The 16,059-nt window shown below is 51.7% G+C and overlaps 5 protein-coding genes across 5 annotated transcripts; 1 reads left to right on the top strand and 4 right to left on the bottom strand.

Annotated features, from left to right (window-relative positions):
• Positions 1–1,263: 1,263 nt before the first annotated feature.
• Positions 1,264–2,551, bottom strand: C8Q69DRAFT_400583 (fructose-bisphosphate aldolase, class II; the record flags this gene model as incomplete). Its single annotated transcript, XM_028627891.1, has 4 exons — positions 1,264–1,824; positions 1,890–2,192; positions 2,259–2,369; positions 2,444–2,551. 4 exons carry the CDS (start codon positions 2,549–2,551, stop codon positions 1,264–1,266), a joined length of 1,083 nt encoding a protein of 360 aa, XP_028486009.1.
• Positions 2,552–4,527: 1,976 nt separating this feature from the next.
• On the bottom strand, positions 4,528–9,415 carry C8Q69DRAFT_486330 (hypothetical protein; the record flags this gene model as incomplete). Its single annotated transcript, XM_028631894.1, has 9 exons — positions 4,528–6,450; positions 7,772–8,024; positions 8,082–8,229; positions 8,294–8,390; positions 8,445–8,620; positions 8,680–8,706; positions 8,780–9,013; positions 9,152–9,250; positions 9,355–9,415. 9 exons carry the CDS (start codon positions 9,413–9,415, stop codon positions 4,528–4,530), a joined length of 3,018 nt encoding a protein of 1,005 aa, XP_028486008.1.
• A 368-nt stretch (positions 9,416–9,783) lies between these two features.
• C8Q69DRAFT_242248 (hypothetical protein) lies at positions 9,784–10,917 on the bottom strand. The gene is made up of 2 exons (XM_028626504.1): positions 10,594–10,917; positions 9,784–10,468 (listed from the first exon to the last, which is right to left on the bottom strand). The coding sequence occupies exons 1-2, from the start codon at positions 10,622–10,624 to the stop codon at positions 10,023–10,025; spliced, it is 477 nt and encodes a 158-aa protein (XP_028486007.1). The 5' UTR covers positions 10,625–10,917; the 3' UTR covers positions 9,784–10,022.
• On the bottom strand, positions 10,741–12,721 carry C8Q69DRAFT_241781 (hypothetical protein). The gene is made up of 2 exons (XM_028626502.1): positions 11,203–12,721; positions 10,741–10,848 (listed from the first exon to the last, which is right to left on the bottom strand). The coding sequence occupies exon 1, from the start codon at positions 12,477–12,479 to the stop codon at positions 11,211–11,213; it is 1,269 nt and encodes a 422-aa protein (XP_028486006.1). The 5' UTR covers positions 12,480–12,721; the 3' UTR covers positions 10,741–10,848; positions 11,203–11,210.
• Positions 12,633–16,051, top strand: C8Q69DRAFT_431637 (hypothetical protein). Its single transcript, XM_028628491.1, has 2 exons — positions 12,633–13,411; positions 13,467–16,051. The coding sequence occupies exons 1-2, from the start codon at positions 13,105–13,107 to the stop codon at positions 15,776–15,778; spliced, it is 2,619 nt and encodes an 872-aa protein (XP_028486005.1). The 5' UTR covers positions 12,633–13,104; the 3' UTR covers positions 15,779–16,051.
• The last annotated feature ends 8 nt before the right edge of the window (positions 16,052–16,059 follow it).

Raw genomic sequence — 16,059 nt, 5'->3', positions numbered from 1 at the left:
TCCAGTTACCCCAGATCGTTCGAGTAGTTCGTTAGTAGTCAGTTATTGAACAGTGCTTGCTGACTGATACTAACACAATAGTTAACTAGTTAACCAACTAACTACATACTTAATATAACATACCTCACTATCCAACAGGATTTATCACACTCAAGGACTCTATTATTGCCCGCATGCATGCCAAGCAACAAGTGATTCATCCTGAACCTTAAAAGGTCATCAAAGTTTCAAACAGATGCTGCAATGCAACCTTAGACAGAATCCAAGGACGCGACGGGCGCTTTCTATTTATATATATATTTATATATATATTTCTAATGCCACAAAGCATGGCATAACTCACCTACAACTCCCTGCTAAGCTATCAATAAGGTTTTTCAGATCAAATCTCATAGACCGTGGCGGATCAAAGATCAAACTGGACATTCTCCTATTTCATTCATAGGATATATATATATAACTACACATACGTATCGATACATCAGACGATGTGCAGTTAGTTAGTACCAAGCAGACTTTTCTCAATATACAGCGAAAAAGAAATTCCCTAAATAAAGAGACCGAACTGTAGTGATGGATAAATACATAAATAATAACTGGCGTTAGACTCTCCAGCATGCTTAGGCAATTTATCTCTATGAGTGGAACTCGTTCAGGCAGAAGACGAGGACATGACTAGCTCCAGAAGGTAACTTGGTGGTTCGAAAAGAATGACATCATTTCCAATTCCTCGGGTCCTCGATTCTTCTTACTTCGTATTATGTGACAAAATACACGGCGGCTTCTTTTGATGACTGAAAAGATACCAAAACGATCCTAATGGAATTCCCCAGAGACCGAGCTGGTTATGTATGTAATGGGAAGAAGAGCTTACGTTCTGCTCAAGGTGGAGATCCGAGTGACAAAACTAATGACCGCTACACTATTTTTTCTTTCCTTTTCTTTTTTTCTGAGATGGTTACCTTTTCAGACTACAACAGAGAAGGTCTTCCAAAGGACAAGCAATCCAGGCTCTGCAGGTGAAACTAATTTTTTTTTGGAGGATCATTATCTCATTCGTTCATACTTTATCGACATGCGATACACCGTCCCCGATGGCTCTCCGGCCAACTTTGTGCACAACTCCACATCACTGAAAAGGTTCCATGAAAAGAGAACATGTGATGATGATTATTTGAGTATTGAAATGTCCAATCCAGTCCCGCTGCAGATTAACCGGTCATTTTGAGATTGCAAAACTGAGGCTCGGTCGGTTGGGACCGTTTACAGCTGACCAGCAGTGTTGAAGTCCTCCAGAGCTTCCTGGACGCGCTTGCTCATGGACTTCTCACCCTCACGAACCCAGACGCGGGGGTCGAAGTACTTCTTGTTGGGCTTGTCGGCACCATCAGGGTTGCCGACGGGCTGCATGAGGTAGTCCTTCTTGTTCAGGATGTAGTCACGGATACCGGACAGGTAAGCGTACTGCATGTCAGTGTCGACGTTGACCTTGACGACACCGTAGCTGATAGCCTCCTTGTACTCCGCCTTGGAGGATCCGGAACCACCGTGGAAGACGAAGAAGATGGGCTTGTCCTTGGGGGAACCGATCTTCTCCTTGACGTAGGCCTGGTGCTTCTTGAGCAGCTCAGGGTGGAGACGGACGTTGCCGGGCTTGTAGACACCGTGGACGTTACCGAAACCAGCGGCAATGGAGAAGTAGGGGCTGATGGGGGCGAGGGCGTTGCGGATGGCGAGAATGTCCTCGGGCTGGGTGTAAAGGGAGTTGTTGTCGACATCCTCGTTGTTGACACCGTCCTCCTCACCACCAGTGATACCGATTTCCTACGAGTAGTCAGCATCCAAATTCATGAAATGGCAAACAGCGACAGCAGAGAGAAACAACTCACCATCTCGAGCCACTGCTTCATGGGAGCAGCACGCTTGAGGTAGGCAGCAGTGGTCTGGATGTTGTAGTCGACGGACTCCTCCGACAGGTCGATCATGTGGCTAGAGAAGAGGGGCTCGCCGTGCAGCTTGAAGTACTTCTCGTCCTCATCGAGCAGGCCGTCGAGCCATGGCAGCAGCTTCTTAGCACAGTGGTCGGTGTGCAGAATGACGGGGATGCCGTAGGCGGGAGCGACGCTACGGATGTAGTGAGCAGCGGCGATACCACCAGCAATGGAGGCCTCCTGCTTGCCGTTGGGGACACCCTGAGAAGAAAAGATCAGTATCACTTGTCTACTCCCTCCTTTTTTGGACCATGCAGTAGAACCTACCTTGCCAGCGAAGTAAGCGGCACCACCGTTGGAGAGCTGCAGGATGACGGGGCAGTTCTGGTCGCGGGCAGCCTCGAGGGCAGCGACAACGGTAGAAGAAGAGGTGACGTTCTAAACCGCAATGTCAGTCTGAGCCATCACCGTACAAGGGATGGATCATGAATGCAATGCAAGGCAAAACTCACAATGGCGGGAATGGCAAAGTTCTTCTCCTGAGCGTACTCAAAGAGACGGAGGACATCGTCACCGACGATGACACCGGTCTTGCGGCTCAGCTTCTCGAGGACACCCATGATGAATGATTGCGATCGGGCAATGGCTCAAATTCTAGTAAGGACAGCAAACTCTCCGTGTCAGTAAGCAATAAATGACAGAGAGACGCAATAATATCTGATTTCCTTTTCGTCTTTTATTTTTTTTCTCCCTTTACAGCTGGAGGGGGGCGGTAGAGGGGAAATTAAATAGGTGGTGTGATGGCAGCACAAGGAGCCACTAGTGAGGGGCAGGGTGGGCAAGGGCAGCTCCGTCATAACTCGAAGAACTCACCGGTTTGGCGTTGGTGGAGCAAGACAGCAGAATCGCGGGAGCAACTGAGGTCAGTATGATTCAATCCCGGTAGACAGTTATGGTAAATGCTAGACTGGGGAGACCAGAGACAACAGGGCAGAGAAGATGAGGGGAGAAGGAGAGAAAAAGAGAGAGAGAGCGAAAGAGATGAAAGGCGATGATATAATAAATAATACACCTTAACCGTCTTCCCTTGTTGCTTGCTTTGCTGCCCCTCGTTTGCTGCCGGTGGGGTTTTGGTCGGGCGATGACGCTGTTCCATGTTGCTTCGCTCCCCCCGTGCTCCGAAATGCCCCGTCCTGCCTCTTTCTGCTCTCTTCCATGGGCCCGATGCCGCCAGCTGTTGATAACCGCGGTTGTTGCTAAGTACGGAGTATCGCATTGTCTCTGGTGGTGGGTTTTCTGGAAGTATGGTTAGAGTACAGTTATGATTATTACGATTATGATTATGATTGTGTATATGGTAGAGTATCTGCATAGATCTTGTATGATAGAGTTATCCCCATTACAGACAGTTCCCAGGCACCGTGCAGGATCATTAAGGACCTTCGAGGCATCGATGACTACTACCTAGGTAGTTAACTAGTTAACTGCGGTCCCTGCTTACGAAGAATCAATTATCACTGGTACTGTATAATTCATTACTACCACAGATAAAGATCTAGATCCTCCTTTGGCGCATGACCTCTAGTATGATAGTCTCTGCTGCAAAGAAACCTCCTCTTCTCCGTATCTCTTTCGTGCTTCCCGTGTAGCTTTCGGATTCACACTTCCCCGGACAATCACTCTGCCGTTCAGTTGTTTGACCTCTGCTGTCTTGGCCCTTCGAACCTCTTCTGCTGATTTCGATTCTACTTACTCTACCTAGAGTAGTAGTTAGTTACTGTATGTACTACTATATGGTCCATCCTCCCATCCGGTGGATCAGGCCTGCCCACTGCCCTCCCCTCAGACGTTGAGGTTGCCGTCGAGCTTCTCCCCGGATCCCCCACTTGTTGGCGATGAAGTCTCCCGATTGACGGGGAAGAACAAGTCGAGACTACTACTGACCCTCTGCTGCTGTCATAGGCACGTCGACAAGGGCAATCGTCGTACAATAGTAGATCGCTTCTAGCCATCACTGACTACCTAAACGGACCCGCGACCGTTTGTATGGGTTTAGAGCTCTAGAGTATGATATACCGGTATAGTAGTACCTTAGAATGATAATGGCGGCCCATTCTGGTCTCGGGTATCTTTCCAGTCTACCTAATATTCGCCCCAGTTATACCATAGTAACCATACTCTATCAGTGTATGGTAGACCGCTCTCGCAGACCGTTCCACAGGCGTCCCATGACTGACCTGAATAAGAGGGCCACGTATCTTGGACAACAATGCACAGCATGTAGACCTAGATCAGCAAAACTCGTTGCTCTCGACTCTCTTCACCCAAAGAACTGGGCGTCAACGCTGCCAGACTTCTGCGCCTGTCGCGGTTTGTAACAATGGATCTACCGTATATCGCCTACTCAATTGCCAAATAGGGAAGGTTGGATTGCCAAGAAGCCGTGCGAGCGGTTGTATGTAGAGTTATGTAGTTATGTGTATGTATGCGGTCATCTCACGCATGAAGTACACAGAAAATAGTGAACTTACATGCAACATATGCAAGAAAAGGAAAAAGAAAAGGGAGGGTTTTCTACTATCCCTCGTCAGGTGCATCAAGCATCATCCGCCCCATGAGGGCTGGCGTCCGGTTTTTCAATCTCATAGAAAAGGAGATAGACCTCCCTCTGCATGCCAAGCACATCTGCCGTCTTGCATTCCTTGACTTTCTCATCTGATATCCGCCACCATCGGTCCATGTGTTTACGCTTGCGACGAAACCGAGAGGGAGCCCCCGATGAGGCCTCCGTAGAAGGTCGCGGCCCGCCATTGCCCTTGGACAACGAGAGGCTCGACTTGGAATTACGCAACCGTAGAGACGGTGATGTGGAAGAGTCCCTCCCTTCCGGAGTGGATGAGGACATCAACTTCGACGATGACTTCGAACGACCGCTCTGGAAGGACACACGGGGACTCGACGTTGGACGCGTGGTTTCTCGCGACTGCGGGACTGGAAGAGATGTAGCGGGAGACGGCAGGGTGGGACTGGAGAGTGACGCCGACGATTCTGCGGGAGAAAGGTTCAAAGACCCAGGCTCTTGCTCTGCAGAGTTCTTTGCTCTGATCCGTGGGCTGGGGGCTCTGGAAGGGTTCTCACTGGCCGCCCGGCTCTGAGCGAAGGACCTGAAGACGTCGGGCGTGGAGAAAGGAGGATACAAGTTATTTCTCCGGAAGGACTCGTAATGACCACTCTGATGGCTTCCTTTGTGACACACAATGGCCAACAACTTATACCATTTGCGCGTCAGAATGCCGCCTAGGGGGAGACGCTCCGGGAAAGACACTTTGGCTGCGTTCTTGGTGGAGCTGCTGTGATCGAATATAGAGCGCGATAAATGAATAGCGATGATTTTGGGGAAGACTACTATCCGCATATGCCTCGCGATCCTCCGTTTCGGTGCTAGATCTGAGGGCGGCATCGTCACCCCGTCCGGTAAGTGCTCTGGATCGTTTTCCAACGCTTCCTTGATCAGCCCTATTTCCGTCGCAATCCTTTCCCTTTCTTCCTCCGCATGAGCTCGAGATTTCTCTTTGATCTTGGTTTCCAGCGCATGCTGTAATCGACACTTGTCGCACCGGAAGTCATCGATGTACTCCGTCTTGAGAAGACCGTCGAAGCAGGAATTTAGCGTAGTCGAGCTCGCTTGGGGCACCTGCAACGTGAGATTCACGAACGATGTTTTATTCGGCTTGTACTGATAGTGGCAAAATTGACACTCGATTTGCGATTCCAGCTGGCCTTCAAACGGAAAGCCATACTCGTTATCCGTCTCTTTCAGTTTCGTAGTCAGAACAGCTGGTAGGCCATTCTCTGACTTATCGTCAATTCGCACCTCAATTTCACTGGTTTCCTTCTGGTTCATCGCGGCGTCTGGATCCTGTGTGGGCTGCGTGGATGCATCTGCGTCGAACGACGGGTCAACCAACATCGGCATATGCTGCCTGGCTTTGATCCCAGCATGATACTCATCACTGAGTCTTTCCGCGACAATCTGCAAGAACTCTTGAGCATCCTGCTGATTGCGGCTGATCCGCGTGCGGAACGCATACTCGAGGGCCTGAATGAACGGCCTCGCAGAAATGGTCTTTTTGTAAATCGGTCGTTCGTTGAGCCGGTCCAGCATTTCCTTCAAGGCCTTTGTAACCGTCCCCTGCTGTAGCTCCCTGAGCCTCTCAGGCCTCTGGTCCCTCGGCATATCCTGCGGCTCCGGCAGCACATCATACACCTCTGGTCCATCGAGCTCGCGCCGGTGAAGTTCTCTGATCAAGTATAGACGCAAGTCCCCGAGCCCTGCGAGGGCTTGCAGCACGGAATTAATGAAGCAGTCATTGGCGGGGTTCGAGAGGCCCACGATGCCGTTTTTGCGGTTGTTGTTACTTGAATCATCGCCATCGATAGTGAAGTTAGGCCCGAAGACGTAGAACAGCGTGATAGCGGCGAGGGACGCCCCCGCCGCATATGCGGCAACAGTGGCAGGCTTGTCGGGCATGAAAGTCGAGACAATGTAGCGATCGGTGGTTATATACAGGAAATGGCAGGAGGTCGGCTAGCAAGCATGGGGATCATTTCTCTCGAGTCCTGGCAGGCGAGCAGCGGAGGTGAGCTGGGGAACAAGGGCCAAAGATTGTAAATGTCAAACTGGACCCCGCCCCTTGGGGCGATTCTCTTTGGTTATCCTCCACAGCTCCCTCTGAGAATATAAATCCTCCCTATTTTCCCGTTCGGTTATATCACTGCGGCGTCGGGAAGATGTCAGTAGGACTTGCTGGGTTGTGGCCAGCGGGTGAAGAACACGGAAAACAAACCTGGAAGACCTTGCCCAGCTTCACGATACCGCGAATCAATCGGCCGTGGGAATCTGTCTCTTTCACCGGAAAGATAGGAAGAAAAAGGAGCAGTAGAACGCAGCGGTGTCGATGCGTGCCAAGCACCACTCTCTCCAGGCGTCGGAGGGGCGGCATCTCCGAACCCCAGAGACCCATTATTGAATTGATCTCCACACGTTCTCAGCCGTTCGATTGTATTGATACACTGTGGATTTCATGAAGTTCGCTTGATATGTACCCGATCATGCGGTTGCAAAGATGATCGATTTGAAAGCCATCCATGGGATCTCTTCCCTCCTGTTTCCTTCTGCAGCGAAGAAGTTCTGCAAGTCGGAGACGGCTGGCCGCAGTAGCCGCGCGGGGTGACCGGGGTTAATACATAGCGACTCAGGTTATGTGTATCTCAAACAAGTAAGCTCGCTGCTAGAAAATCGAGAAAATCTCATCGCATCGTCTATAGTAGACAGCATCCCACAGCTAAACAGTCTCCTTGTTCTTCTTCTTTTTCTGCAACCGAGAAAAATGGCAGGGTTCGTCTGGTCTATCTCCGGATGAAGCCGTCGCCGCAAAATGATCGACGCCGGCTGAAGACAATCCTGCCGATCAGCTATACCTGGTAGCTTGTCTGCGAAAGTCTAGCCTCGGCTTCGTTCTACGCGGTCATGACTCCAAGATACCTACCACCATCCGGGATGCTAGTCTTCTCTTTTACTACCTGACGGTCTACCTGATCGGGGACAGAGTTATAGTGATCCGGTGCGTAACGCGAATACATCACGCGTAGTTATGTAACAACTATTTCCATAGTAAATCCACGTCTAATATATGCATCCTATACACCTGTCGGCACTGGAGGCCATTTTCTTTATGGAAAACGTCAACACGAAGTGAATTCTCGAGTGTTTCTGGACTTCATCACGAGGACGAGATGATCGGCATTCGAGCGCTCCAAGATTAGGGCAGAGTCGCGACCTTCTGCTTGAACAGATCCTCAGCCTGGGTCCATACGCGGGCATTGGATCGGTCCTTCAGCAGCAACAAGCTGGGGAGCAGAGCCTGGCTGAACATCTCGGAAGATTCACGGGGAAGCAGAGATGGCAGATGGTCAATGCTAATGACGCTGAGCGGCAGGTTCTTGCTACCGGCTGGAAGCTTGACAGGGGCAGTGGGCTTGTCAAAGGTGGTGATCACGTCGTAAACGGGAACCGGGTTGTGAGGGTTCGTGCTATAGTGATAAAACATCAGTATGGATGCCAGTTATAACTCAAGAAAGGCTACATACGTATCAGCGCTGACGTCGCAGACAACACTCAGCTGCCTGTTGGGCGAGGAGAGTGTTTCAGCGTTGATGAACGGCGGGATCTTCGCAGAGAGGTAAATGCAGTTAACGAAGATATCGGCGTCCTCAACAATTTCCCTGAAAGGCCCGCCTAACGAAAATTGTTAGTCAACATGTACTTCCGCAGACTTCTAACATCGCAAAGAGCAACAAACCCTTCTTGGTCTCCTCGATATCCCACCTAATAATATCAGACTCCGGGATGCCGATATCCTTGGCAAGGTCGACGGCACCGGTTCCACACCGACCAAGCTACGTGAAGATTAATGAGCAGCTCGCGAGCAATGACGACGGATTGTTACTCACAGCTCCAATGACCAGCACCTTCGGGGATCGACCGGCGATCTTCTTACCAGCCTCCAGCGACTCCTTGACCGACTCAATCAGGAGCTGTTTGTTAGCGTAGGGCTTCTCGCCCGGTAGAGGCTCTCCCTCAGGGTGCGCTAGCTGCCACGCCCATGTTTTGATGGCCAGGGCAGAACCTGATATCTAGTCTTAGCATCTTCTTGTGTATTGGAGGAAAGGGGGACCATGGTCATACCAGCATATCCAGCAGACCATCCGAAGGCTGTAGAGTAGAAAGACAAGTTAGCGACATTGTAACTCTGGCTAAGTTCAGGACGTAACGGGGGATTCATTACCAGCAACTCTGCGACCAGCCTCGTCCGTAAGGAACTCAAGGTCGAGGAGGGTTCCGCCGCCACGAGGCCATCTGCTCAGGACCTTTTCCCATCCGGCTTGCTGTTTGTAGCAGTGGGCAAAGGAGATGTGGACGTGCTCAAGGGGGAAGTCATCCTCAGGCAGCTCCTTGAGACCCAGAATGTAGGCATCCTTGGGGGCATCCTTGACCCAAGACCCTTCCTCAACAATGCGCGCTCCAACCTGGACATCAAACGGTTATAAGAATCACTTCAGATCTCTCAAGAGTCATTCATCACAAACCTTGGCGAACTCCTCGTCTGAATTGTGTCTCGGTCAGTACTCTGCAAGACAATGACCTCGTGAACAGGGACCAAGGGAAATTTCTTCACCTTCAAAGATTCTCTGCGTAGACTTCTCTACGGTGACATCGTAACCGGCATCGACGAGAGCCTTGCAAGTGGTGGGAGTGACTAGAGGATATCCCCGCGAGTTAGAATGAAATCTTCCATGATTAGAATGCGGGCTGCGATTGCAGTTGCAATTGAGCGGGGTAATGGGCTTGAAAAAAACTTACGAGCTGATCGAGCCTCAGCAGGCTTAGTTTCAGCTCTCAACCAGATCTTAGTGCCAGACATATTCAGCGTCAACGGTTTTATTTGCTTGACAAAAAGAAGTTGTGCAAGTATATGCCAAAGCGGGCAGCAATAATCTATTGACTCAGCGATCCGCCCGCGGGGGACTAGAATTTCCATTTCCGGCGACATCGGGGGGCAATTGTTCTTCCCCTCCGACACCGGTGGCCACTCACAAGCAACCAGTTACCCAGGTAGCTATATGCTGATGATTTGCCATCCATGGACCCTTACTCTGCCTAACTACGGCAAACCGTATACGGAGTATTTCCTACAGCAAAGGCATTGATCGACCAACAAGATTTGAACAATTGGAGATCACGGGTTAGAACCGGAATTTCGTGCGACTACTGAAAGTGTTGAGGGAATGCGATCGACAGATTAGACAACTAGACCTGTGCGTCCACAGACTCTAGATTTGGCTATTGTGGTAGGTAGAATGGACCGAGCGGGTGATGTCTGTTCGTAAAGAGCCAGGCTCGGGTTTCTAGGATAGAGGAAGAACGAGCTGACTTGGGGAAGAGAGGGAAAGGGAAAAAAAAGTCCAGGAATCCGATGGACTCGACTGCTTTGTAACGAAGGAGGAAGCCGGTTTTAAACAGTCTCGCCGTCACGTTGCCTTGGTCCGGCTCCTCGTCCGGCTTCCAATCCCTTCCGTGGAGCGTGGGGTTGGCTTCTTTGAGGCATCCTTCAGTTTCGTTGGCCGACCAGGCTGCTTTTTCTTCTCTCCGTCATTAGATGCAGAGGGATCGACTGGTCGATATTCTGCTTCGGAGGGTTGCTCAGCCTTCTGCTTCTTTTCTGAAGATTCACCACTTTGCTCGCCATCCTTATTTCCATTCCCTGAGTTATCGCTTCCATTGATCGGCCTCTTTTCACCAGTTTTCGGCCCATTACTATCTTCCGTTGCTGGCGGTTGCAATGCCTCTGTTTCTCCGAGAGCAGCAAATTTCTCATCAGGCTTCGGTTCATCAGTCACTCGAGGACTTCTCTGCTGTGACTCAACATCCTTGGTAGGACCATTCTTCTCCTCAGCCCCAAGCGCATCATTGGCTTCTAAGAGTCGCAGTCAGCTTCGGACCGAAAGGATGCAACGCGTAATTAAGCATCCATATTGCTTGAGACGATCCCATTTCCAGCAAGCGGCTGAGACTTAGGAAGCAGAGATAGAAGTCACATACCCGAAGCCGTTCGTATTCCCTCGGTAGCCATATCAGGTGAGTGACGTCGTGTGCTGGAACAGGGCAGAGAACAAGTGCCGTTCGATGGCTATCTTGAGAAGATCGTCAAAGCAAGAGTTGAGATCGGAACTCGGAATCAGATGGCCTGCCTTGTATTTCAGAGGACAACAATGTATGGAAAGCCGATACCTGATAAGACACAAAGCCGTCAAGTTGGGCAATGCGCGGTCAGAGCAGGTGGTGGTTGGTGTTTACCTAAGCCAGTCCCCGTTCAGCCCAGATGAAGCGAAAATCCGAGAACCCGGAAATAGAAACGAAGCTTAATCAATCATATGAGGGGCAATTGAACAGCATGCTCAGCTTCCGACTCAGCTCCGCTTTCGCTGTGCGGAGCCCACATCTTCATCGTCGAACACGAGCGAATGAGGAGAGGACGGTCAATTCAACATAGACCCCAACCTGATGTAGAGTTCCGAAACTAAAGCCACATGCTTACGTAGTCCAAAGCGGAGAGACATGGAGAAGCCAGCAGGTCGCCTCAGTAATAATGGTATGACCCTGTCCTGGCTGTAATTCCGGAAACGTGGAGAAAATCCTTTCCTGACATACCGCTGCAACTAGGCCAGAGCGAGGTCCAAATGGTGTAGCATGACTTCCTGACTCGAACGAGATCGAGACTCTTTTGTTTCCTTGACCGCAGATTGCTCATCTGACAGTAGTTGTTTGACGTGTTGCACTAGCCAAGTAGCATCGCGGAATTCCTTTCGCTCCATCATGAATCTGACAGCGTCCAGGCTGACCTTGAGGAATATCTCCTTCCTAGGTTCCTTCCAGCTACTATATATATGTGATGGAACAGATTTCGCATACTCCAGAAGCGGTCGGGCATCGGGATTTGTGGGATTATAGAGCCAAGCGGAGGCACTCAGGAAAGGCCGCGTAGTTATTGTGGATATAGCTTCACAAAATTGCTGATATAGTGAGGCAGGTATGTCTTTGATTGCTTGGCCCTGGGCATTGTCGACGATCCAGTGAGCCAGCTGAGTGGCGGCGGCAACGAGCATCGTGTTCCTCGAGTCGGGAGTAGACGGGGATATCGAGAAAGAGCACATCCTGAAAGCCTGCAAGTAATAATCTAGTGCAGAGACAACTCCTCGTCCGTAGCGGACTTCGGCCGCTATGAAGTCCGACAAAAAGGACTTGAATACCCGCGGCACCACAGCCTGGGGTATCTGACCATCGACACCTCCCAGATCATTCTTGCCCAACATCCTCAGCCAGACCATGACTGTATCTTGCAAGTCTTCCGCGACCATGAATTTGAGAGCGGTCGATGTGGCGTTGCGTGATTTAAATAGCAATTTTCTGGAAGATGGATCGGAGGCCCAAAACCAAGAAACGAGTCTCTTCCCGGCGCCGGAGCTTTTCATAGCTTCGCGGGCGCCATCTCCTGAGCCGGTCAGGTAAAGCTGAGCCTTGAGACAATCGACCAGAGATGTCACTTCCACATGGCCCGACGCTACTAGTTCATCAAATACGACCATGGGTTCTTTGGCGAGTCTCTTCTGCAATGCTCGCCTGCTCTGAGTGTCGGACTTGGAAACCGAGGAGAAGATGGTCTGAGAAGGGACAACTTTGAACAGTGGGTTGTCGAGGATGGATTGGAGATGTTTATCGGCAGCATGCGCTGACGTCTCTGAATCTCGGGCATCTTTCTCATTATTATTCTGTTGCGCTTGGTCCAACGGTGGATAGGCCTGGTCCAGCTGGCGACGGAAGGACGAGGTGAGAGCGTTCAGCAGCTGCTGAGACTCACGAGGCGTACGAGGCAGGGGAGGATGGATCTTTCTCCAGGGTTTGAAATTGAGGATCGACGTCCCCTTCATAGTGCTGGAGGAAGTGACTGATTGCGTGACATGGACGATGCCCGAAGGTCAGGCCAATGGCCAATGTGCATGCACCAACGCAGACGGAGTGGAAGCAGAAAGCAAAGCAGCTGCAGGAAGCGAGGAGACCGCTAGAGAAGAATAGTTAATCAACGCTGCTAGATAGACTAGATAAACCAGATGGCAGTCCGGTGGGGAATGGTGAATAGAGAGAGAGAGAGAGAGGAAAGACAAGGCGGAGTGGTGACGCTGCTCAAAACCCAGCCTCCCCGAGTCAACTCTAGCGCCGCTCGCTAAAGCACAGAACGCGAAAGTTGCCTCTCCCTTACACGCCTCATCCTTCCAACAAGGCCCAAACTTCTACCTTTCCTACTCAGCCCTTCTGCTTTGTGCATCTTGAATCTGGCGGCCTCTTTGCTGCGGTTCTGGTGCCGACCTCTCTGAGAGGGAGCATCGTTGATCTTCCACCCTACACCCGCTTTTTCTTTTCACTAACTTAGCTCACCCGACCAATCTTCCAATCCCTCTCCGTCGCTCACATCCTGACGAACTCTCCGTCTTACTCCCTTCCGACACATACCTGGATTACTCCTCCTCACAAACCCTTCACATCAGGACCGAAGACATGTCTGAGGTTCAATCGAGACCATCAGCCCCTCGTGGCAGAGGCTCTGTCCGTGGTGGCAGAGGTGGCTACAGCTCTAGAGGCGGTCGCGGCGGTAGCAGGTCCGCAAAGCTCGACACCACAGACAATGCCTCTACTCCGACGTCGTACGATGATGAGGGAGATATTGGACAGCTCAAGAAGAAATACTCGAACGAGCTGCCTGCGCTGAGAGAACTGTTTGAAGACTGGACTGAGGATGATCTGGTCTTCGCACTGGAGGATTCGAACGGCGATCTCGAAAGTGCGATTGAGCGCATAACTGAAGGTACGAGTATACGTTTTCGAATCTGTCCGGTGCAATTGCTGACGACTCGGTAAAGGTAATGTGTCGCAGTGGGGAGAGGTCAAGAAGAAGACGACCGCAGACAGGTCCCGATCCAAGGTCAAAGAGGCCCAGAGCCATCAGCCCGAAACTACCACAGCCTCGACTCGTGGAGGCCGTGGACGTGGCGGATTCGAGGGCCGTGGTCGCGGTCGCGGAGATCGAGGTCGCGGCGGCCGTGGTGGTAGAGCAGGAGCTCATACCAACGGTACTCGTTCTGAGAAGCCCGCTACAGCAACCAGTTCAGCTGAGGCTGCTGTTAGCACAAAGACCGGTGCTATTGATACTACAGTCACAGGAGAGACTGCTGAGGGTGCAAAGGAGCCAGCGAAGGAGGTTCCTAAGCCCCCTGGCATACCTGAGGGTACGAAGACGGGATGGGCAAGCTTGTTTGCGAAACCGACTCCACCTCCTCAGAAGCAACAACCGCCTGCCGCTACTCCTGCCGTCGAGAAACAAGCTGAACCTGTCCCTGAACAGAAACCAGCCGAACCAGAACCTGCTCCTGCTCCTGCTGAGAAGGCACCAGAGGAACAAGTTGCGCCGGCTGAAGCACCCGCTGAGACTGTGGCTGAAGATGTCCCTCCAGTTAAGGACGATCTCACGAAGCAAAACCTCGAGCAAGTTCCTGATGTCTCCGTTCCTCCCCCTACCGGAACAGCAGCTGCTACAACGACTAGCACCATTGCTGGCGCCCAGGATCCTGATAACCTATCTACCATGACTCCTTCCCGCAGTACCACCACTACCTCAGGTTTCGCCGCAACTGCCTACAAGGCCACCTCCTCCATCACTGCCCGTGGACCCGGCTACCAGCGCCGTGTTATGGAACAGCAGGAGGCAGTGGTCATGCCAGCCAATCACGCCGTCGATCGCGCTGCCGTTCAATTTGGCAGTATGGGCCTGAATGGTGGTGCTGACGATGTTGATGTTGATGAAGAGAGAGAAGAGGCCGAGACTCGCGCTCAGCCTCCGCAGCACTCCCCCGTTGCTCCTCGTGCTTCGTTGCCGCCCTCGACCCACGCTCAACCGCCTGCAGAGGCCCCTGCTATCCCTCGTCCCGCTCCTGGTCTACCTCCTGCTCCGCAAGCTTCTACCGATACTTCTTTCACCGATTTCGCTCGTTACGGCGATTCCCAGAAACCCTACGACCCTTTTACCCAGCCGGTTACTCAGCCGCAACCCCAGATCCCGGAGCCTTTCTCGAACCAGGCTCCCGTTCAGCCAACTGCTACCACTGGTAGTGAATATTCTCCTTTCTATGCTGCGGACCAGCAGCGTCTCCCATACAACTACTATGGAACGTACGGTCAGTCGCAGGATGCTACCGCAAGGGCCGCGACCGGCTTCGGCGTCACTGGCGCTGAAGTCCAGCCGCAGATTCCTGCGAGCCAGCCTCCGGCTCGCTATGGCCATGTTGAAGCTCCCAACAGTGGTCACAACACTCCGAACCCTGCTCTGCCTGCCGCGACTGTCACCCAGCCGTCTGCACAGCACATTCCTGGTGCTCAAGCTGCTCACGGTGGCTATGGTTACGGATACCCATACTACTCTAACCCCCACTACGCTTCTTACATGAACCAGATGAATCAGCAGCACCAGTATGGACAGAATCGCCCGATGTACGACGATGCCAGAAGATACGATGATCATTATATGCCTCACAGCAGCCAGTACGGCTATAGAAGTCAGTACGGTCCCTACGGCAAGGGTGGAATGTATGGTCAGCCGCAACATGCGTTCTCATACGACCACTCCTCCTCTCCTGCCAATGTAGGTGCTTTCAACCAGGGTCTGCCTGGTCGTGAATCAATGTACGGACGTGCTGGATCCGCCCAGCCGTCTGAAACTCAGCAGTCTGCTGGTAGCAACGCCTTCGCTTCTGGTATGACTGATGTCTTTGGACGTGCGCAGTCTGGTTTCGGTCAGAACCAACCGATCGCTCAGCAGCAGCCGGTTACTTCTGAAGAAGCCTCGAAGACGTTTGAAGCGTCCAAGGCCGGTGGCCCGAGTCCCTCGCTGGCTCAGGCCAACCGCCCTGGTTCCGCTACAAACAGCGTTCCTGGACAACCCCAGGCCCAAGCCGGGCTTCCCCCGCTGCAGGCCCAGCAGGGTCAGCAAGGCTTTGGTGCCTATCCTCATTTGAACCCGCAATACGGTGGTCTCGGTGGACTTGGAAACCACCAGGCTGCAGCCAGCCAGAGCCACCACCAGGGTACTGGATACGGTAATTACGCAGGCGCAGGTTTCGGAAGCAACTATTATGGGAACACGGGTCGCGGAGGCTGGGGAGGCAATTACGGTCATTGAGGGTCACGGCGTTGCATTGCATTGTGGTGATGAGAGCTCTTTTCAATGGCGAAAAGCCTGAAGAGCGTTTGGGTTTCTTCTCAAATGTGTAATCTCTTCTCTCTTGTGGGAGCCTGGCTGGCTTTTCGTTTTGATTTTATTGCTCTGGGTTTATGATTGATGTGGCCCGCAACCGGAAGAAAAAAATTTAGCCACTTGACCATGCTTTATTGCTTTATGTCTCAATCTCGCTAATGTGTCGCCTCCATGACTCTTTGTCTTTTTTTTTTTTTTCTTGCTGT

Source organism: Paecilomyces variotii (assembly GCF_004022145.1).
Source record: "Paecilomyces variotii strain CBS 101075 chromosome Unknown C8Q69scaffold_4, whole genome shotgun sequence".
NCBI classification, from domain to species: domain Eukaryota; kingdom Fungi; phylum Ascomycota; class Eurotiomycetes; order Eurotiales; family Thermoascaceae; genus Paecilomyces; species Paecilomyces variotii.
This window is presented reverse-complemented; position numbering and strand designations above follow the sequence as displayed.